Raw genomic sequence first — 22,625 nt, 5'->3', positions numbered from 1 at the left:
TAGACCTTGAAGGCCGCATCTAATCTGAAAGCATTTTGACCACTAGAGGGCATTAGTTCATGTGTTTCACATAGATAACATTGAGCTCAGGCACGTGAAGCTCCTAGGAGTAAACACGGATTGGCTAAAAATGCAAGTCTGTCAAAAGAACTGAAATAAGGGGGCAGTTTGCAGAGGCTTAGATACAAGGTAATTACAGAGGTAAAAAGTATATTAATATAACTGTGTTGGTTATGCAAAACTGGGGAATGGGTAATAAAGGGATTATCTACATTTTTAAACAACAAAAATTCTGGTGTTGACTGTCCCTTTAATGTCACTTTTAGTAATTATCCTAAGCAACGGGCATCTCACACAGAACACAAGGCCTCCCTATTACATTGCAATTTGCATAATTTAGTCAATATAAATCATTGCTGCTTTTTACTTGCTAATTGCCTTTATTTTCATGCAGGTGACCCCATTGTCATTGTACAACATCCTCCTAAGAAAACATGGTTTATTTTTGGAAATAAGTGACCTGGGGGAAATTCTGGATAGTTTCCATGACCCTGATGGAAGTGTAACCTGGGCGATCAGTGATGTATTTGAACACCAAGGAAAGTTATACCTGGGTAACACAGACCTTCCGTTCCTTGTGGTTTTAAGCCAGTGATCAGACTTGTAAATGCCTTGTGTTGTCCACAATCCACAACATTTACATATATTGACAGTAGATGCATCAGTGTTTTAAATTGTGTGTGATGTTGTTTTTGTGTGTGTAGTCCTATAAAAAAATACTTCATTCTCTAGGTTGTTTTCAATTTAAATTGTGTTCAGTCAAGCAGTTTACTAATGTTTTCTTAGAAGAACTGCTCCAGATCTATTACATTTTAACCATACGATAACTGTTTACCTGCAGCATCTTTCTTTTTTATTTTTGATACATTTTTAATAAAATATTCAATCTGTCAATTTTGTTTTGCTTTTTACATCCAAAATTAACCACTTTGATAATTAGGGGTTGTAAAAGTTAAGCAATAACAGACATCTAAAATACAAAAATGATAGTCATTAAGATGTTAATTTAAAATTAATGTTAATGCTGAAGTAGGTTAACCAGCCAGCTTCAGTGGTCATTATGTAATGTTTGATTGAGTAAATTAAGCGAGAGTGCCACTTAGTGGATGAAAATTTGTCTGCAATATATGAAAATGATCCTGCTTGACATTGCATCTTAATGAAATTTACAAATTTGTGTTTATATAAGATTCTTTCATTTAAGCGCAAACTAAAATTGTTATATTTATTTAAAATATGATGTTTATTTAATCACGGTTTAATGGAATATACATTGGCAAGTTTGAGTTTGACACATAAGACACATCAAGGATTTTTTCTTTCTTAGTGGTGATCCGTTACTGTTGTGAATTTATCACCTGGCCATGAAGAAGACGCACAGACACCATACACCAGAGCTTTAACCCCTTAAGGACTGGGAATTTCAGAGAAAACTTGCCCAAAAGCAAAAGGCCAGAGAATCTTAAGCATTTTTGCTATCACTCCATTTAAACAGACATAGAGCCTTTTTTTTTTTTTTTTTACCTATTAAAACTATATATTTTTTTTAGTAGACAACCAAAGGTATTGATCTAGGCCCATTTTGGAATATTTCATGCCACTGTTTCGCCGCCAAACGCAATCATATTAAAAAAAAAAATGTAACTTTCTCACTGACATTATTTACACACAACTACTGCAACCATAAGACAAATGATTGTAAAAGCTTCGCTGGGGTCCCCTTTGTTCAGAGACAGCAGACAACTAGAAGGCTGCTAATTGAAGCTGTGCAACACACTTCTTAAATTCCTGGCAGTGAATAGGTTAATAAAGTAGCTTGTAAGCTTAATTTTTGCTGTAATGTAGAGTTTACCCTCCCACCTAACACTTCTCACCCCCTGATCCCTACCTGATCCCTCCCAAACAGCTCTCTACTCTCCCTCAAGCACCACTGGTCACCACCATATTAGGTACTGGGAGGATAGGGATGATAGTTTTTGTTGTTTTTTTTAAATTTCTGGATTGCAGGTAACTCTTGTTTTACCCACCCATCACTCTGATCCCCTCCAAACAGCTCTTTAACTCTCCCCCTCTCACTAGATACCACCATCTTAGGTACTGGCAGCTGTCATAGCCTTTACAACCACCCACTATGACAGCAGGTTACAGCACAAAGGCTTCTACCTAAGCCCATTTACCATAAAGCATTGTACTTGGGTATTCAGCTTACTTAATATTACTGTACAACATTATGTTAGTGGTATACAAATATTTACTTGACCATAGTATATATTTGGGGCTGAATTTATAAACTTTAACATTGGTGGCTATTTTGGTTTTATGTGCCTGGTTCTCATCACCACTTTATTTTCTCCATTAAGACCAGCTTTGATTGTGGTTAACATGTCTGAGCTCTGGAGGGCTGAGAGGAGCAGATGCCGCTACAGGGAGTGTGCGATAGCAGGTCCTGTGGAATCATAGGGATCACAAAGCAAGAAGTTTTCGATAGCGCATCGGCTCACTTTCCTTCAGTACGGAAGGCGTTGAGGATTTTCATTCAACCTTGGCTATGAACTATTGGGGTTAATATATGCTATTCTCCTTATTTAAGGGGTGTACTGTAATTTTTAGAAACTTTGGTTGTGGTATTTTGGCCAATTACTTCAGGAGGTACCTTATTGGGCAGGGGCTAATACCTTTTATAAAAAAAACTATTATAGCCACTTATTTATATAATTTTTCTCCTGATGCGTTGCATATCCTGCCCCTCTCTCTGCATACATTAGTTACTTGGGCTTATAGTTGTTAAGCTACATTGTGTTGTGTAATTTTTCAGCAAGATCAGTTTATGTCCACACTAGATTTAAAGAATGCTAACTTTCATGTTCCTATTCACAAAGAACATTATCAGTTTCTGAGGTTTGCCTTTCTGGACAGGCATTTTCAATTTGTTGCTCTATCATTTGGTCTGGCCACAGCTCCAAGAATATTCACAAAGGTTCTGGGTACACCTTTGTCTGTGATCGTGTCTCGGGTATTGCAGTGTTTCCATACCTGGACAAAATCTTAGTTCATGCTCAATCTTTTCCTTTAGCAGAATCTCACACCAACTGACTCTTGTTGTTTTTTTCAATAGCATGGTTGGAAGATCAGTTTTCCAAAAAGTACTGTTGGTTCCTAACACAGCAGAGAAGGGTAAAATTGGTGTCAGCTTGTCTGAACCTTCAATCTCTCTCGTTTCCCTTTGGTTGAGTCCTAGGTCTCAGCTTCAGATGCAATTCCATTTGCACATTTTAACACAAGGCCTTTTTTGTATGCTGCATCAATGGTGCAAGTGCTATACTCTGCTGTCTCAAAGGATATTTTGGGATTGCAGTACAAGTCAGTCTCTAATTTGATGGCTGGATCATCAGTTTACTATTCAGAAGGTTTCTTTTGCTCATCTAACCTGGACTACAGATGCAAGTCTCTCAGGTTGGGTAGCTGTTTGGGGCTCTCTGAGAGCATAGGGAGTTTGGGATCCTCTGGAGACGAGTTTACCAATCAATGTTCTAGAACTCAACTTCAAGCTTGGCCTCTGTTGAAAAGGGAGTTTTCTCTGTTTCCAGACAGACAATGTTACAGCAGTAACTTATGTCAACCATCAGGGTGGGAACTCACAGTTCCCTACCAATGGTGAAGGTGTCCCCAATTCTCTCATGGGCAGAAACCAATTATTGTCTTATAATCTGCAATTCATATTCCAGGAGTGAAGAACTGGGAGGGCAGTCTTTCTCAGTCGTCAATCTCTACATCCAGGAGAGTGGTCTGTTCACCAGGATGTGTTCAATCAGATTGTGGATCTTCATGGTCTTCGAGAGATAGATCTGATGTCCTGTTGTTAACAAACTTCCCAGGTACTTTGCGTGGTCCATGGATCCTCAGGCAGAGTTAGTTATTGCTCTAGTAGTTAGTTGGTCTTTTCAGCTTGCTCATCTGTTTCCTTCTCTGGTACTTCTTCCCAGAAAAATTTCCAAGATAAGCTTAGAGAGGACGTCAGTAATCCTGATTGCCCCAGCATGGCCTCGCAGGATTTCGTATTTGGATTTAGTTCAGATATTCAGCTGCCCTCCTTGGTCTCTTCTCCTGCAGGTCAGACCTTCTGTCTCAAGTTCTGCTTTTCCATCTGGATCTCAAGTCTCTGAACTTGATGGCATGGAAATTGAACATTTACTTTTTAGACATAGGAGTTTTTCTGATTCTGTAATTGAAAACTTGATTCAGGCTTGTAAGCCTGTACTTAGAAGAATCTATCACAAGGTCTGGAATGCCTTTATTTCTTTGTGTATAGTTCATTGGTTTTCCTGGCATTCTTTCAGAATTCCTAGAATTTTGCAGCTCTTGCTGGATGGTCTGGATAAGGGCCTATCAGTTCTCTGAAGGGGCAGATTTCTTCTCTTTCAGTTTTGTTCCACAGAAAGATTGCTAATCGTTCTGATATTCATAGTTTTGCTCAGGCTCTGGTTCATGTTAAACCTGTAATCCAGCCAATTTCTCCTCCATGGAATCCTTGGTGTTAAGGGTTTTGCAGGCTCCTCCTTTTGAACCCATGCGTAAAATGCAGATTAAACTACTTTCATGGAAAGTGTTTTTTTCTTTTGGCTATTTCTTCTGCTAGAAGAGTTTCTGAGTTATCTGCTCTTTCTCGTGATCCTCCTTATCTGATTTTTCATCAGGATATTCTGTTTTACCCACTGTTTTTATTTTGTGCCTAAGGTTGTTTCTTCAGACAACTTTAGCAGAGAGATTTTTGTTCCCTCTCTGTGTGTGCTAATCCTAAGAATGCTTCAGAGAGATCTTTGCATTCTTTGGATATTTTTGGGGCATTGAAATTTTACATTGATGCTACTAATGATCTTGTTTATTCATTCTTTTTTCTGGTCCTAGGAAGGATCAGAAAGCTTGTGCTGCTTCTTCTGCCTCTTGGTTGAAACTTTTGATTTACAAAACTTACTTGGAGGCAGTTCAGCCTCCACTGCAGCAGATTACTGGTCAATTGCCACTTCTTGGGCTTTCAAGAATGTTTTGAAGTAGCCTTTGGTATAAAAGGTTATTCAGGGAGCTGTCTCAGTTTGATTTTTTTTTGCATGTTTTATTTATTTTAAGTGCATTAAAAAAATGGGGTTGTGGTTTTAATTTGTCATGGACTTCACAGCTTTGGTATCCCAGTAGTAATGGATCATGGACTCTCACCACCTGTAGGAAAGAAAACATAATTTCTGCTTACCTGATAAATTAATTTCTTTCATGGTGGTGAGAGTCCACGAGACCCCACACTTTTGGGGGTTATTTTTTTCTTCTGCAAACCTTTTTCCCCTGCTCCTTTTATGGCTCTTCTTTTTCTTACCTCACTTTGCTTGGCTATACATTAGACTAGGGCACTGGTTTTCAAACCTGTCCTCAGGGCTCCCTAACAGGCCACATTTTGGGGATATCTGAATTGGAGCACAAGTGAAATAATCAGCTGATTAGTAAACAGTTATTTTACCTGCTCTCATCCAAGGTAATCTGGAAAACCTGGCCTGTTGGGGAGGCTTGAGGACAGGTTTGAAAACCAGTGGACTAAGGTATGTGTGAGGTGGGAGGGGTTTTATAGAGCTCTTGGGGTTTGGGAATCTTTGCCTCCTCCTAGTGGTAGAGACAAGTCATTTGAGTAATGGATCGTAGACTCTCACCACCATGAGAGAAATTAATTTATCAGGTAAACATAAATTATGTTTTTCTAATTTATTTGTTATCAAATTTTCCTGGTTCTCTTTATCTTTTAATAAAAAGCAGAGATGTAAGCTCAGGGGCATGCACGTGTCTGGAGCACTATGTGGCAGTAGTTTTGCTAGAATATTATCCATTTGCAAGACCACTAGATAGCAGCCCTATTTCCTGCCATGTAGTACTGCAGAAACCTACTAAGGTATCTCTTCAGCAAAGAATAACATGGGAACGAGGCAAATCAGATAATAAAAGTAAATTGGAAACTTTTTTTCAAAATTGTATTCTCTGTCTGAATCACAATAAATAAATAAAAAATGGGGGTTTCTGGGGTGCGTGTCTTAGCAGCCGCCATTACAAGTCGCAAAAAGAGAAGCTCCACATAAATCTGATATAATTGCTGCATATCGTTTCATATACCTACTTCTCCTTGCTAAGAAAGTATAATCAGATAGAGGAAAATCAGCTGAACCGAATGCTTTCAAATGGTACAAGCTTTTCCTACTGATATAAACTCTGCACTGCGGCTAACATTTGGGGTGGAGGAGAGAGAGTCTAATAGGACACAGCATGGAGGTTTTAGCGGCCGTAGATGCCTGGGAGAGCACATTAACAAACACGAATGCACAGAGCTATAAACAGCTTCAGAGGGATCTTAGCTTACTATTTGCAGCTGCGGCGCATAGTGACGCTTTCTCTCCAGAGCCCTCTGAGCACTACTACTCATTAGACATGAACACTCATCACCTGGAACCGCCGGTGAAGACAGGATGCCTTCCCACTCAATACTCCAGGGCCTGTGAAGTAGCTGCGTCACAGCAGCCTGCTCCTAGCTCCATGGACATAGAGAGAAAGACGGCTGGGTTGTCGGGCACACTGGCGAGATCAACCTTCAATGAGCAGCACCCAGGTACAACTCTACAGTTTAAGCCTCTGGTCTCGCTGGACTGTGGATGGCAAGATATTTCGATAAACTTTAATGTTGAGGGCAATGTGACTGGACTGCCAGTTGTGGGGAAGCCTTCCTCTGTTCTAAAGATTGAGGACTCAATTGACCACAGGGTGCCTAATTATAAAGAGTACCCCTCACTGCATACCTGCCTCGGCACTATAGCAAGCCTGTTCCCTCAGCCGTACTCTGTTCTTATATGCAGTTGATTGGGTATCGGATAATGTTAATAATGGACACGGAGCCCCAGCCATCCAGTTTCAAGGCTAGACATACTCCAGCACACATTGCAGTTCACACCGGACTGTTTCCCAAGTTTCAATACTTAATGTTATCTCATTATGATATAGCTTAAAATGACCTCCTATCTCTCCCCAAAACGTTAATGTGTACGACTCTGTTGCTTATAATTATGTTGTAGATAATGTGGTTTTATGTTCCTATTGTTTCCTGTTACCATAGGCTTTTACTTTATTATATGACTTAAGAGGGTTAACCGTTGCTGCTTATAACAAATCATATTTCCTATCAAGGTTTACATGTATAGACAAGGACATGTAAATTACATTTAGTCCTGAGAGTACCTAGAATATGACCCTGCATTACTATAGTAATTATTCTAATATTAAAGGGGGCTGCATATATATGGCTAACTATCTCAATCCCTAGCTAAGAGTTTTGGAGGTTTTTGGCTGAGAGATCACAAGTTTTAGATGTATATGACTATACTTAGACGCATCCCTATGTTACAGCGGGGTATGTTGGAATGTGTCCTATTACATTACTTATCAGATGAGAATATTGTTCCCAGAGACCCTAGAATAACTCGGTATCCCGAGGTAGTGTGGCGTGCTGAGCATTCTACTTACATAACTTAGAGTGAACTAATCCAAGTTGCATGTTAGTACAGACTCTCTGTGGCCTTCAGTTAGGCTCACTAAGTATATAGCTTACTACTGTTATCACAGATATATTATAGTATGGCCTGCTTATTAGGAAGTATAACTAACAATCCTCCTCCATTCTTGAGGAACTCCCTGTGACCTAGTCATACCTAAGCATTTTTTCTCGGTCTAAGCCACAAAACGTAGACACCTATAGCTTCCACATTATAGCAGCTTTGAATAGCCCCTATGAATCTAGATTATGCCTGTGATAATAAAGTCACAGTAAATAGACACAACAGACTCGGATGGCGCCTTGTTCCCTATGCCTTCCATAAGTCGTTTAGCCTGCTATACCTTCACACTCTTATTATCAGGTCCAAGAGTGACCTTGTTTCACATTAGAGCTCCTCCCTAAGTCATTAAGTTTGCATGGGTCCATGAGTGGCCTGTTGGTACATTGGAGGTGCCTTCACCTTATATATAAATGTAAAATGAGGTTTAGTTTGGTACTAACTTTTTAAATAGATTTGTACTGACCTTCTGTGTTCTGGCGGCCTTGTATTCCCTTATCTTTCCAGCTCTGAGTGTCATGGCCAATACAATATTTGATGTACTTAATGTATTTATTACTGAACTCTTGAATGTTGTTGTTAACATGTATAACCTCAATGAAAGATTATTAAAAAAATAAATAAAACATAAATGGGGGTTTCATATCAGTTTAAAGGGACACAAGTCCAAATAAAGTTTTATGATTCAGATAGAGCATGCAGTTTTAAGACACTTTCCAATTTACTTCCATTTTTATAAACACACTGGGGAACAAGATCCTACTGAGCATGTGCACAAGCTCACAGGGTATACGTATACTATTCTGTGATTGGCTGATGTCTGTCACATGATACAGGGAGCCAAAAAATGGGAGAAAAAAAATCTGGTTATTTTAAATTCAGTAGATTATTGCCTTGTCTTTTTATTATGCACTTGTTAATTATGCAATTGTACTTCATTTAGTGGTCCTTTAAGTGTTTCTGATATCTCACTCTCCTGCTGAGACCAATTAGAAACATATATGAAATAGGCAATAAAAGAGTTGCCTGATTTGTATTTGTTTTTAATTGTTCCTAGCAGAAGACAGATCTATCTATCGGGTTCTTGTAAAGCGCGGCTATTGACCCATAAAGGTCTCAAGGCGCTGAGGGTTGCAGTTCAGTCGAAGAGTCAGGTCTTGAGGTTGTTTCTGAACTTAGTTAGGGCGGTAGCTTGTCTGAGGTGCAGCGGGAGGGTGTTCCAAGTCTTGGCTGCCAGATGAGAGAAGAATCTGCCTCCCGCTGTGGTTTTCCTGATGCGGGGGATAACTGCGAGGGCATGGTCAGCCAATCGAAGTTGTCTGGCGGAGGTGTATAAGGTAACGCAGTGGTTCATGTATTCGCGACTGATGTTGGGGAGGGCCTTGAAAGCATGGGTGAGAAGCTTGAAGGTTATTCTTTTGTTGATGGGGAGCCAGTGCAGGTCCCGTAGTGATGTCGCATTGGCAAGCGATGTTGAGGATGAGTCTGGCCGAGGCGGTCTGGATGCGCTGGAGTCTCTTTTGGAGCTTGATGGTGGAGCCGGCGTAGAGTGCGTTGCCGTAGTCCAGTCGGCTGCTGATGAGGGCATGGGTGACAGTCTTCCTGGTCTTGGTTGGGATCTATTTATAGATCTTTCGCATCAGGTGGAGAGTGTGGAATTATGCAGAGGAGACGGCATTGATTTATCGGTTCATGGAGAGCGACGAGTCCAGGATGACGCCTAGATTTCGTGCATGGTCGGTGGGGGTTGGAGGGTGTCCGAGTGCAGTGGGCCACCAGGAGTTATTCCAGGCGAATGTGGTGGGACCGAGGAGGAGGACTTCGGTCTTGCCTACGTTCAGCTTTAGACAGTTGTAGCTCATCCAGGTGGCGACTGCTGTCAGCCCTTCATGGACGTTTCTCTTGGCGGTGGTGGGGTCACTGGTGAGTGAGATGATTAGCTGGGTGTTGTCGGTGTAGGAGACTATGTTGAGGTCGTGTTTTTGGGCGATGGCGGCGAGAGGGACCATGTAGACATTGAATAGGGCAGGGCTCAGCAAAGAGCCTTTGGGTACACCACAGCTGATCTCTGTGGGCTTGGAGGTGAAGGGTGGGAGTCTAACTTTCTGGGTTCTGCCGATGCGGCAGTGTTGAATGCTGCTGACAGGTCTAGAAGGTTGAGGGTGGTGGTTTCTCCTCGGTCGAGTAGGGCGAGGATGTCATCTGTGGCGGCGAGTAGGGCGGTCTCGGTGCTGTGGTTGCTCCTGAAACCGGATTGGGAGGGGTCTAGGGTATGGTTGGCCTTGATGTGGTCAACGAGTTGCGCATTGATGGACTTATCAATGACTTTGGCCGCAAAGGGGAGCAGAGAGATTGGGCGGTAGTTCCTTGGGTCATTGGGATCAGCCGTGGGTTTTTTTCAGTAGGGGTATTAATTCTGTGTGCTTCCAATCATGCTGGAAGGTGCTGGTTTCGATGGAGCAGTTGATGGTGCTGCAGAGCTTGTTGGCGATTGTGTAACCCGTTGTTGAATTGTTGAATATGTGATGCGGGCATGGGTTCGAGGGTGCTCCGGAGTGGATCGATCTCATGATTCTGATGATGTCCTCTGTGGTGAAGGGGCTCCAGATGGTCTGTGGGGGGTAAGCGGTGGTGTATTTGGGTGAGGTATCGGCCCAGAGGCAGAACTTTTTTTCATTTTCTGCAATGAGATTTTTTTTTTTGCAGTGTCTTTAAGAAGCTGGTGTTGCTGTGTTTTTTGCCCTTACTCGGTGTGCATGAGGACAGGTTCATGTACAGCCTGTGTATACACCACACACACACCATATACACAACATATACACACACAACATGTACACACAAACACCATATACACACACACCACATATACACACAACATATATATATATATATATATATATATACACACACACACTACATATGCACACACACGCACACTATATATATATATATATATATATATACACACACACACACACACACACACAACATAAATACACACACACTTATTAAAGAACAAAAAAAAAATCTGTCTAAGTATTTTGGTTGGCTCCTACACTCCTAGAATGCAGAAAAGTTAAGTCAGGGCTTAACAAATGTAATGGTTTGTTCCCTGTACCGCACTGGAGATCAGGAAGTGAGAGGAAATTGAAAAGAGAGGAACGTAGCAAATATTTCCATTGAGATAGAACGGAAATTAAAAGTGCAGGCAAAATTATTTTTTTAACTGACACTGCCATTCTTTTTGCAGAGATCCTTCAGTTTCTGCGATAAAAACGCAGATTTCACAGTGTTCTGCCTTGGGGGGGTATCAGTAGGAGTTGGTGGTTCGGCGGTGGTGGGTGAGTTCTGGGGCTCGAAGCTGTCATAGATGTCGACAATCTTGCGGTGGAAGTACGTTGCAAGGTTATCGCAGAGGTCCTGGGAGAGCTGGGGGAGACTTGTTCAGGGTGCAGTACAGTTGGTCTTCGGTGATGTTGTTCCAGTTTCTGCCGGGCGGGTGGTGCTGCCGGAAGTGTGTGGTGGGTTTGTTGAAGGAAAACCCACCACACATGTTTGAACTAGAAAACCCACTACCATGTTTGAACTAGAAAACTAGTTCAAACATGGCAGCACCCTTTACTTTATAGAAACCAGAGTATTTTATAGAAAATTAAGTGTTAACACTTATCTCTTCAACTAAAATAATACAATTGTGAAACATACAAAATACTAAGGCTAATCTTTGCTTTGAATACATCATTATGTCTAGGATGTATTCAGTTTAATATCCCTTTAAAACTGTACTGTACACATGGCCACCTCACTCACACAAACCATAATGCCTAAATGATAAAAGCTTTTAACCCCTTAACGACCAAAGACGTGCAGGGTACGTCCTACAAAAATCGGTCCTTAATGACCAAGGACGTACCCTGCAAGTCCTCAGGGTTTTCAAGCGCTGGAAGCAATCGTGGTTCTGGCCGCTTTCAGGGTATTGCAGTGATGCCTTGATATTGAAGCATCCTGCAATACCCTTTTTTTTTTTAGCCACTGATGCAGAGAGAGCCACTCTGTGGCCCTCTCTGCAACGGCCAGTGATGGTGCCGATTGTTGGTGGGTGGAAGCCATAGCAGGGAGGCGGGTGGATGGCCTTTCGCTGGAGGCAGTCCTGGATCCTGTTTCTATATTGCGCGAGGGGGCGCTTACGTTAAGTCCAAGACTGAAGACTCCAATGTATAGCAAGGAGGGAGAGGGAAATAAATGTTATTTTTTTAAATAAAAAAAAACAATTTTTTTTTTTTGCAAACTGGGTACTGGCAGACAGCTGCCAGTACCCAAGATGGTGGCAAATAGGTAGAGAGTGGAGGGCAAGAGAGCTGTTTTTGGGGGAGAACAGGGAGGTTGGGGGCTAAGGGGGGGATACAACACTGCAGAATAAATATATATTAAAGAAAACAAAAAAAAAAAACCTTATTTTAGTACCGACTTTCTACCAGTGCTTAAGATGGCAGTGACAATTGTGATGTGGGGGAGGGAAGAGAGCTGTTTGAGGGAGGTCAGGAAGGGATGTGTCAGGTGGTAGGCTGATTTCTACACTAAAGCTAAAATGAACCCTACAAGCTACCTTATTAACCCCTTAAGTGCTGGGCATAATACAAGTGTGCGCAGCGGCCTTCTAATTACTAAAAAGTAATACCAAAGCCATATATGTCTGCTATTTCTGAACAAAGGGAAGCATTTACCCAGAGAAGCATTTACAACCATTTGTAGCATAATTGCACAAGCTTTTCGTAAATAATTTCAGTGAGAAACCTAAAGTTTGTGAAAAAGTTAAAAGTTTTTTTATTTGATCGCATTTGGCGGTGAAATGGTGGCATGAAATATACCAAAATGGGCCTAGATCAATACTTTGGGTTGTCTACTAAAAAAATATATACATGTGAAGGGTTATTCAGGGATAAAATGTAACTATCGCTAATATTGGGGGGGGAAAATGGTTTGAAAATAGCAAAATGCTATTTGTACTTATTGCCCTATAACTTGCAAAAAAAGCAAAGAACATGTAAACATTGGGTATTTCTAAACTCAGGACAAAATTTAGAAACTATTTAGCATGGGTGTTTTTTGGTGGTTGTAGACGTGTAACAGATTTTGGCGGTCAAAGTCATAAAAAGTTTTTTTCATCATAATTTATAATTTTGTTATAGTAAATTATAAGAGAGGATGAAAATATTGGTATCTTTCGAAAAACGGTATATAATACGTGTGGGTACAGTAAATGAGTGAGAGCCCTGGTCCTTAACGGTAAGAAAATTGATCTGGTCACTAAGGGGTTAATGTTTTGTTGATTTTAAAGGGACAGTCAACACCAGAATCTTTGTTGTTTAAAAAGATAATTGCTTTATTACCCATTCCCCAGTTTTGCATAATAAACACAGTTATAATAATATATGTTTTACCTTTTTAATTACCTTGTATCTATTCCTCTGCAAACTGTCCCCTTATTTCAGTTCTTTTGACAGACTTGCATTTTAGCCAATCAGTGCTGGCTCCTAGGAGCTTCACATGCGTGAGCTCAAGGTAATCTATATGAAACACATGAACTAACGCCCTCTGGTGGTGAAAAACTGTCAAAATGCTTTCAGATTAGTGGTGGCCTTCAAGGTCTAACAAATTAGCATATGAACCAACTAGGTTTAGCTTTCAGCTAAGAATACCAAGAGAACAAAGCAAAATTGGTGATAAAAGTAAATTCGAAAGTTGTTTAAAATTACATGCCCTATTTAAATCATGAAAGTTTTTATTGGACTTTACTATCCCTTTAAGAAGAGGTTATATGTTTCTCTCTGCTGGAGCTCTCCATTAGCAATACACTTCCTTTCTCTCTCTTTAGATCCCTTGCCTGAGTGACCTGCTCATCTTCTTTTGTCATTGAGCAGTCATTATCTGTGAAGCTGACAACAGACGGGACCCCTGCAATACTCGAGTATGTGATGCAAGCAGTTAGGACATTCTGCCTATTTAAAGGGGCAGTAAATATCTTGTAATTACAGCATGTTTCTGCAGTCTTCCAATAGAGTAACATATCAGCAGAGTCTGAATGACATTAGAAAAAAATAACACCTTGTTTGCTGCAACAGTTTTTTAATGGTCAAATTTCACCCACCACTTTCTTCATTTAGAGGAGCCAATCCAGACTTGAGACTACAGACGTTAGGGCTTGCCACTGTCATTGTGGGAACCAATTCTCCATGATCAGAAATGATAAAATAACAAATAGCAAATGAGATACAGATAAGCAGCGTTAGGCTTGTGAATCCTTGTGTGTGTGTGTGCTTTCAGCTTTCAGGAAATCCACAATTTCCAGACTTAATGACAGAAAAAGGGGGCAAAATAAATAATGAAACTATATTGCAGTTGTTTTACTGCGAATAAGTGAGAATCTTATATTACAATCTCAAAAGTGTTTACTTGTCTCTTTTTACATTTTACCTTTGAATATATTAAATCGTTTTGTGTACAGTCTCAAACTCGCATAAGCTAGCCATATCATTTCATTTCCATATCCCTTTAACTCTCATGATTCAGATAGAGAATACAATTTAAAACAACTTTCAATTTACTTATATTATATAATTTGCTTCATTCTTTTGGTATCCGTTGTTAAAAAGCATGTCTAGATAGGCTCAGGAGCTTGGAGCTAGCTGCTGATTGGTGGCTAAACTTGTATGCCCATTTTCATTGGCTTACACATGTGTTCAGCTAGCTCCCAGGAGAGCATTGCTGCTTCTTCAGTAAAAGAAACCCAAAGAATGAAGCAAAATTGATAGAAGTAAATTGGAAAGTTGTTTAAAAATGTATAAACTATCTGCATCATGAAAGAATTTTTTTGGGGGGTTTCATGTCCCATTAAGAGTGCAATTAGCAAACGTAAACTGGATTTCTCCAACATAGGTGTGTCCGGTCCACGGCGTCATCCTTACTTGTGGGATATTCTCTTCCCCAACAGGAAATGGCAAAGAGCCCAGCAAAGCTGGTCACATGATCCCTCCTAGGCTCCGCCTACCCCAGTCATTCTCTTTGCCGCTGTACAGGCAACATCTCCACAGAGATGGCTTAGAGTTTTTTAGTGTTTAACTGTAGTTTTTATTATTCAATCAAGAGTTTGTTATTTTAAAATAGTGCTGGTATGTACTATTTACTCAGAAACAGAAAAGAGATGAAGATTTCTGTTTGTATGAGGAAAATGATTTTAGCAACCGTTACTAAAATCCATGGCTGTTCCACACAGGACTGTTGAGAGGAATTAACTTCAGTTGGGGGAACAGTGAGCAGTCTCTTGCTGCTTGAGGTATGACACATTCTAACAAGACGATGTAATGCTGGAAGCTGTCATTTTCCCTATGGGATCCGGTAAGCCATGTTTATTAAGATAGTAAATAAGGGCTTCACAAGGGCTTATTAAGACTGTAGACTTTTTCTGGGCTAAATCGATTCATTATTAACACATATTTAGCCTTGAGGAATCATTTAATCTGGGTATTTTGATATGTTTATATCGGCAGGCACTGTTTTAGACACCTTATTCTTTAGGGGCTTTCCCAAATCATAGGCAGAGCCTCATTTTCGCGCCGGTGTTGCGCACTTGTTTTTGAGAGGCATGACATGCAGTCGCATGTGTGAGGAGCTCTGATACATAGAAAAGACTTTCTGAAGGCGTCATTTGGTATCGTATTCCCCTTTGGGCTTGGTTGGGTCTCAGCAAAGCAGATACCAGGGACTGTATAGGGGTTAAAGTTAAAAACGGCTCCGGTTCCGTTATTTTAAGGGTTAAAGCTTCCAAATTTGGTGTGCAATACTTTTAAGGCTTTAAGACACTGTGGTGAAATTTTGGTGAATTTTGAACAATTCCTTCATATTTTTTCGCAATTGCAGTAATAAAGTGTGTTCAGTTTAAAATTTAAAGTGACAGTAACGGGCTTATTTTAAAACGTTTTTTGTACTTTGTTATCAAGTTTATGCCTGTTTAACATGTCTGAACTACCAGATAGACTGTGTTCTGAATGTGGGGAAGCCAGAGTTCCTTCTCATTTAAATAAATGTGATTTATGTGACAATGACAATGATGCCCAAGATGATTCCTCAAGCGAGGGGAGTAAGCATGGTACTGCATCATTCCCTCCTTCGTCTACACGAGTCTTGCCCACTCAGGAGGCCCCTAGTACATCTAGCGCGCCAATACTCCTTACTATGCAACAATTAACGGCTGTAATGGATAATTCTGTCAAAAACATTTTAGCCAAAATGCACACTTATCAGCGTAAGCGCGACTGCTCTGTTTTAGATACTGAAGAGCATGACGACGCTGATAATAATGGTTCTGAAGGGCCCCTAAACCAGTCTGATGGGGCCAGGGAGGTTTTGTCTGAGGGAGAAATTACTGATTCAGGGAACATTTCTCAACAAGCTGAACCTGATGTGATTACGTTTAAATTTAAGTTGGAACATCTCCGCGCTCTGCTTAAGGAGGTATTATCCACTCTGGATGAAGCTCCCAGAAGCTTTTCCTATACCCAAGCGGGTGGCGGACATTGTAAATAAAGAATGGGAAAGGCCCGGTATTCCTTTCGTCCCTCCCCCCATATTTAAAAAATTGTTTCCTATGGTCGACCCCAGAAAGGACTTATGGCAGACAGTCCCCAAGGTCGAGGGAGCGGTTTCCACTTTAAACAAACGCACCACTATACCCATAGAAGATAGTTGTGCTTTCAAAGATCCTATGGATAAAAAATTAAAAGGTTTACTTAAAAAGATGTTTGTTCAGCAGGGTTACCTTCTACAACCAATTTCATGCATTGTCCCTGTCGCTACAGCCGCGTGTTTCTGGTTCGATGAGCTGGTAAAGGCGGTCGATAGTGATTCTCCTCCTTATGAGGAGATTATGGACAGAATCAATGCTCTCAAATTGGCTAATTCTTTCACCCTAGACGCCACTTTGCAATTGGCTAGGTTAGCGGCTAAGAATTCTGGGTTTGCTATTGTGGCGCGCAGAGCGCTTTGGTTGAAATCTTGGTCAGCTGATGCGTCTTCCAAGAACAAGCTACTTAACATTCCTTTCAAGGGGAAAACGCTGTTTGGCCCTGACTTGAAAGAGATTATCTCTGATATCACTGGGGGTAAGGGCCACGCCCTTCCTCAGGATCGGCCTTTCAAGGCCAAAAATAAACCTAATTTTCATCCCTTTCGTAGAAACGGACCAGCCCAAAGTGCTACGTCCTCTAAGCAAGAGGGTAATACTTCTCAAGCCAAGCCAGCTTGGAGACCAATGCAAGGCTGGAACAAGGGAAAGCAGGCCAAGAAACCTGCCACTGCTACCAAGACAGCATGAAATGTTGGCCCCCTGATCCGGGACCGGATCTGGTGGGGGGCAGACTCTCTCTCTTCGCTCAGGCTTGGGCAAGAGATGTTCTGGATCCTTGGGCGCTAGAAATAGTCTCCCAAGGTTATCTTCTGGAATTCAAGGGACTTCCCCCAAGGGGGAGGTTCCACAGGTCTCAGTTGTCTTCAGACCACATAAAAAGACAGGCATTCTTACATTGTGTAGAAGACCTGTTAAAAATGGGAGTGATTCATCCTGTTCCATTAGGAGAACAAGGGATGGGGTTCTACTCCAATCTGTTCATAGTTCCCAAAAAAGAGGGAACGTTCAGACCAATCTTAGATCTCAAGATCTTAAACAAGTTTCTCAAGGTTCCATCGTTCAAGATGGAAACCATTCGAACAATTCTTCCTTCCATCCAGGAAGGTCAATTCATGACCACGGTGGATTTAAAGGATGCGTATCTACATATTCCTATCCACAAGGAACATCATCGGTTCCTAAGGTTCGCTTTCCTGGACAAGCATTACCAGTTCGTGGCGCTTCCTTTCGGATTAGCCACTGCTCCAAGGATTTTCACAAAGGTACTAGGGTCCCTTCTAGCTGTGCTAAGACCAAGGGGCATTGCTGTGGTACCTTACTTGGACGACATTCTGATTCAAGCGTCGTCCCTTCCTCAAGCAAAGGCTCACACGGACATTGTCCTGGCCTTTCTCAGATCTCACGGATGGAAAGTGAACGTGGAAAAGAGTTCTCTATCTCCGTCAACAAGGGTTCCCTTCTTGGGAACAATAATAGACTCCTTAGAAATGAGGATTTTTCTGACAGAGGCCAGAAAAACAAAACTTCTAGACTCTTGTCGGATACTTCATTCCGTTCCTCTTCCTTCCATAGCGCAGTGCATGGAAGTGATAGGTTTGATGGTAGCGGCAATGGACATAGTTCCTTTTGCGCGCATTCATCTAAGACCATTACAACTGTGCATGCTCAGTCAGTGGAATGGGGACTATACAGACTTGTCTCCGAAGATACAAGTAAATCAGAGGACCAGAGACTCACTCCGTTGGTGGCTGTCCCTGGACAACCTGTCACAAGGGATGACCTTCCGCAGACCAGAGTGGGTCATTGTCACGACCGACGCCAGTCTGATGGGCTGGGGCGCGGTCTGGGGATCCCTGAAAGCTCAGGGTCTTTGGTCTCGGGAAGAATCTCTTCTACCGATAAATATTCTGGAACTGAGAGCGATCTTCAATGCTCTCAAGGCTTGGCCTCAGCTAGCGAGGGCCAAGTTCATACGGTTTCAATCAGACAACATGACAACTGTTGCGTACATCAACCATCAGGGGGGAACAAGGAGTTCCCTAGCGATGGAAGAAGTGACCAAAATCATTCTATGGGCGGAGTCTCACTCCTGCCACCTGTCTGCTATCCACATCCCAGGAGTGGAAAATTGGGAAGCGGATTTTCTGAGTCGTCAGACATTGCATCCGGGGGAGTGGGAACTCCATCCGGAAATCTTTGCCCAAGTCACTCAACTGTGGGGCATTCCAGACATGGATCTGATGGCCTCTCGTCAGAACTTCAAAGTTCCTTGCTACGGGTCGAGATCCAGGGATCCCAAGGCGGCTCTAGTGGATGCACTAGTAGCACCTTGGACCTTCAAACTAGCTTATGTATTCCCGCCGTTTCCTCTCATCCCCAGGCTGGTAGCCAGGATCAATCAGGAGAGGGCGTCGGTGATCTTGATAGCTCCTGCGTGGCCACGCAGGACTTGGTATGCAGATCTGGTGAATATGTCATCGGCTCCACCATGGAAGCTACCTTTGAGACGAGACCTTCTAGTTCAAGGTCCGTTCGAACATCCGAATCTGGTCTCACTCCAGCTGACTGCTTGGAGATTGAACGCTTGATCTTATCGAAGCGAGGGTTCTCAGATTCTGTTATCGATACTCTTGTTCAGGCCAGAAAGCCTGTAACTAGAAAGATTTACCACAAAATTTGGAAAAAATATATCTGTTGGTGTGAATCTAAAGGATTCCCTTGGGACAAGGTTAAGATTCCTAAGATTCTATCCTTCCTTCAAGAAGGATTGGAAAAAGGATTATCTGCTAGTTCCCTGAAGGGACAGATTTCTGCCTTGTCTGTGTTACTTCACAAAAAGCTGGCAGCTGTGCCAGATGTTCAAGCCTTTGTTCAGGCTCTGGTTAGAATCAAGCCTGTTTACAAACCTTTGACTCCTCCTTGGAGTCTCAACTTAGTTCTTTCAGTTCTTCAGGGGGTTCCGTTTGAACCCTTACATTCCGTTGATATTAAGTTATTATCTTGGAAAGTTTTGTTTTTGGTTGCAATTTCTTCTGCTAGAAGAGTTTCAGAATTATCTGCTCTGCAGTGTTCTCCTCCTTATCTGGTGTTCAATGCAGATAAGGTGGTTTTACGTACTAAACCTGGTTTTCTTCCAAAAGTTGTTTCTAACAAAAACATTAACCAGGAGATTATCGTACCTTCTCTGTGTCCGAAACCAGTTTCGAAGAAGGAACGTTTGTTGCACAATTTGGATGTTGTTCGCGCTCTAAAATTCTATTTAGATGCTACAAAGGATTTTAGACAAACATCTTCCTTGTTTGTTGTTTATTCCGGTAAAAGGAGAGGTCAAAAAGCAACTTCTACCTCTCTCTCTTTTTGGATTAAAAGCATCATCAGATTGGCTTACGAGACTGCCGGACGGCAGCCTCCCGAAAGAATCACAGCTCATTCCACTAGGGCTGTGGCTTCCACATGGGCCTTCAAGAACGAGGCTTCTGTTGATCAGATATGTAGGGCAGCGACTTGGTCTTCACTGCACACTTTTACCAAATTTTACAAGTTTGATACTTTTGCTTCTTCTGAGGCTATTTTTGGGAGAAAGGTTTTGCAAGCCGTGGTGCCTTCCATCTAGGTGACCTGATTTGCTCCCTCCCATCATCCGTGTCCTAAAGCTTTGGTATTGGTTCCCACAAGTAAGGATGACGCCGTGGACCGGACACACCTATGTTGGAGAAAACAGAATTTATGTTTACCTGATAAATTACTTTCTCCAACGGTGTGTCCGGTCCACGGCCCGCCCTGGTTTTTTTAATCAGGTCTGATAATTTATTTTCTTTAACTACAGTCACCACGGTATCATATGGTTTCTCCTATGCAAATATTCCTCCTTAACGTCGGTCGAATGACTGGGGTAGGCGGAGCCTAGGAGGGATCATGTGACCAGCTTTGCTGGGCTCTTTGCCATTTCCTGTTGGGGAAGAGAATATCCCACAAGTAAGGATGACGCCGTGGACCGGACACACCGTTGGAGAAAGTAATTTATCAGGTAAACATAAATTCTGTTTTTTTTAAAATCGAATTTACTTTGCCTTGGTATGCTTTATTGAAACTTGGTTCCTTTCCATGAGGCCATACTTAGATAGGTTCAGGAGTGTGCATGTGTCTTCAACACTATATATCAGCAGTGTTTGTAATAATGTTATATATACAGTGCTCAGCACCTACAACAGTATTCCTTGTCATTTCCCCTCAAGAACACTTTGTATTTTGCACTTTGTTTTTATTATATATTTACTGTGGTCAGATATAAAAATCACATTTCTGCACCTACTGTGAACATATGAATGATTAGGGTTTAAGATAATATTGCCTGGTGTTTTGGGACTGGACTGTCCTTCTGGATGGGCTCAGACTGCAGGAAAGGTGCAGTCTGAGACAGGTACAAATGGGTTATTAGCAGCTGCACCATGGGCTGGAACTGTCCAATAAGGCAAGCTATTAAAGGGACATGAAACCCATTTTTTCTTTCATGATTCAGAAAAAGTATGTCATTTTAAACAACTTTCCAATTATCTTCTATTATCCAACTAATTTTGTTCTTTTGGTACCCTTTGTTGAAAAGGATACCTAGGTAGGCTCATGAGTTGCTCATTGGTCGCTGCACATAAATGCCTCATGTTATTGGTTTACCCAATGCGTTCTGCTAGCTCCCAGTAGTGCATTGCTGCTTCTTCAACCAAGGATACCATGAGAATCAAACAAATTAGATAATAGAAGTGGAAAGTTGATTAAAATTGTAAGCTTTATCTGAATCATGAAAGAAAAATGTTGTTCTATGTCCCTTTAAGTTCTGTTTACCCCAGTTGAGCACTTCTGCTTTATAGTTCTGGAAGCTATTAATGGATTGTAATATCACAAAAGATTTGACAGTGCCTTCAGTTAGAACTTTCCTTTAAAGTGATATAATTTTCATTACTTAATACTCAAGAATTACTGTTTGTAAAGCAATTCCTTAAAGGGACATAAAAGCACACATTAGAACATTTTATTATTACACTGTTACTTGCATATAACAATGTTTTTAACTCCTGCAAAGTGGTCAAACACAGAGTTAATGGTCCACTAAAATAAGAGTTTCATGATTCAGATAAAGCATGCAATTTAAAAATAAAAAAACACCTTTCCAATATACTTCCAATATCATAATAGGCGCATTCTTTTTATATGCACACTTTGAGGCTCCCACTTCTACTGAGCATGTGCAAAAGTGCACAGTACTGTATATTCTAGGCCTGTGCATTCAGTGGTTTCATTAGCTGCCGAACGCGGAAGGTGGCTGCTCGTGGCCTTCGGCTCTTTTCAGAGACGGATTTCTGCTTGTGAAACTGAAAGTGCTACACAGTAAGATCTGGATTCGCCCATTCTTCCTTGTTCAGCACCTAACGAAGCTGCAACATGCACAGGCCTAGTATATACATATATGCATTTTGTGATTGGTTACTAAACATACATAGGAATCTAGTTTTAAAAAACATAATTTATGCTTACCTGATAAATTTATTTCTCTTGTAGTGTGTTCAGTCCACGGGTCATCCATTACTTATGGGATATATTCTCCTTCCCAACAGGAAGTTGCAAGAGGATCAGCCAAGCAGAGCTGCTATATAGCTCCTCCCCTCACATGTCATATCCAGTCATTCGACCGAAACAAGACGAGAAAGGAGAAACTATAGGGTGCAGTGGTGACTGGAGTTATAATTTAAAATTTAGAACCTGCCTCAAAAAGACAGGGCGGACCGTGGACTGAACACACTACAAGAGAAATAAATTTATCAGGTAAGCATAAATTATGTTTTCTCTTGTTAAGTGTGTTCAGTCCACGGGTCATCCATTACTTATGGGGTACCAATACCAAAGCTAAAGTACACGGATGAAGGGAGGGACAAGGCAGGAACATTAAACAGAAGGAACCACTGCCTGTAGAACCTTTCTCCCAAAAACAGCCTCCGAAGAAGCAAAAGTGTCAAATTTGTAAAATTTGGAAAAAGTATGAAGTGAAGACCAAGTTGCAGCCTTGCAAATCTGTTCAACAGAGGCCTCATTTTTAAAGGCCCAAGTGGAAGCCACAGCTCTAGTGGAATGAGCTGTAATTCTTTCAGGAGGCTGCTGTCCAGCAGTCTCATAGGCTAAACGTATTATGCTACGAAGCCAAAAAGAGAGAGAGGTAGCCGAAGCCTTTTGACCTCTCCTCTGTCCAGAGTAAACGA

General features: G+C 41.5%; 1 protein-coding gene across 3 annotated transcripts in view; it reads left to right on the top strand.

Annotated features, from left to right (window-relative positions):
- The window catches only part of LOC128662856 (adipocyte plasma membrane-associated protein), a 284,431-nt gene that overhangs the window by 202,705 nt on the left and 59,101 nt on the right, over positions 1-22,625 (top strand). The window contains exon 9 of one of the 3 annotated variants that reach the window (XM_053716862.1): positions 13,570-14,139. The exons of 1 other annotated variant lie outside the window; for it this stretch is intronic. In XM_053716862.1, coding sequence (XP_053572837.1) covers positions 13,570-13,611 — 42 coding nt within the window. In that variant the 3' untranslated portion in view covers positions 13,612-14,139. Of the gene's footprint in view, positions 1-454; positions 955-13,569; positions 14,140-22,625 lie in introns of those variants that run through there. One more of the 3 variants, XM_053716860.1, reaches the window with a different exon arrangement.

This window comes from Bombina bombina, chromosome 6, assembly GCF_027579735.1.
Source record: "Bombina bombina isolate aBomBom1 chromosome 6, aBomBom1.pri, whole genome shotgun sequence".
Classification (NCBI taxonomy): Eukaryota; Metazoa; Chordata; class Amphibia; order Anura; family Bombinatoridae; genus Bombina; species Bombina bombina.
Note: the sequence above shows the minus strand (reverse complement) of the source record. Positions and strands in the feature narration are given on the sequence as shown.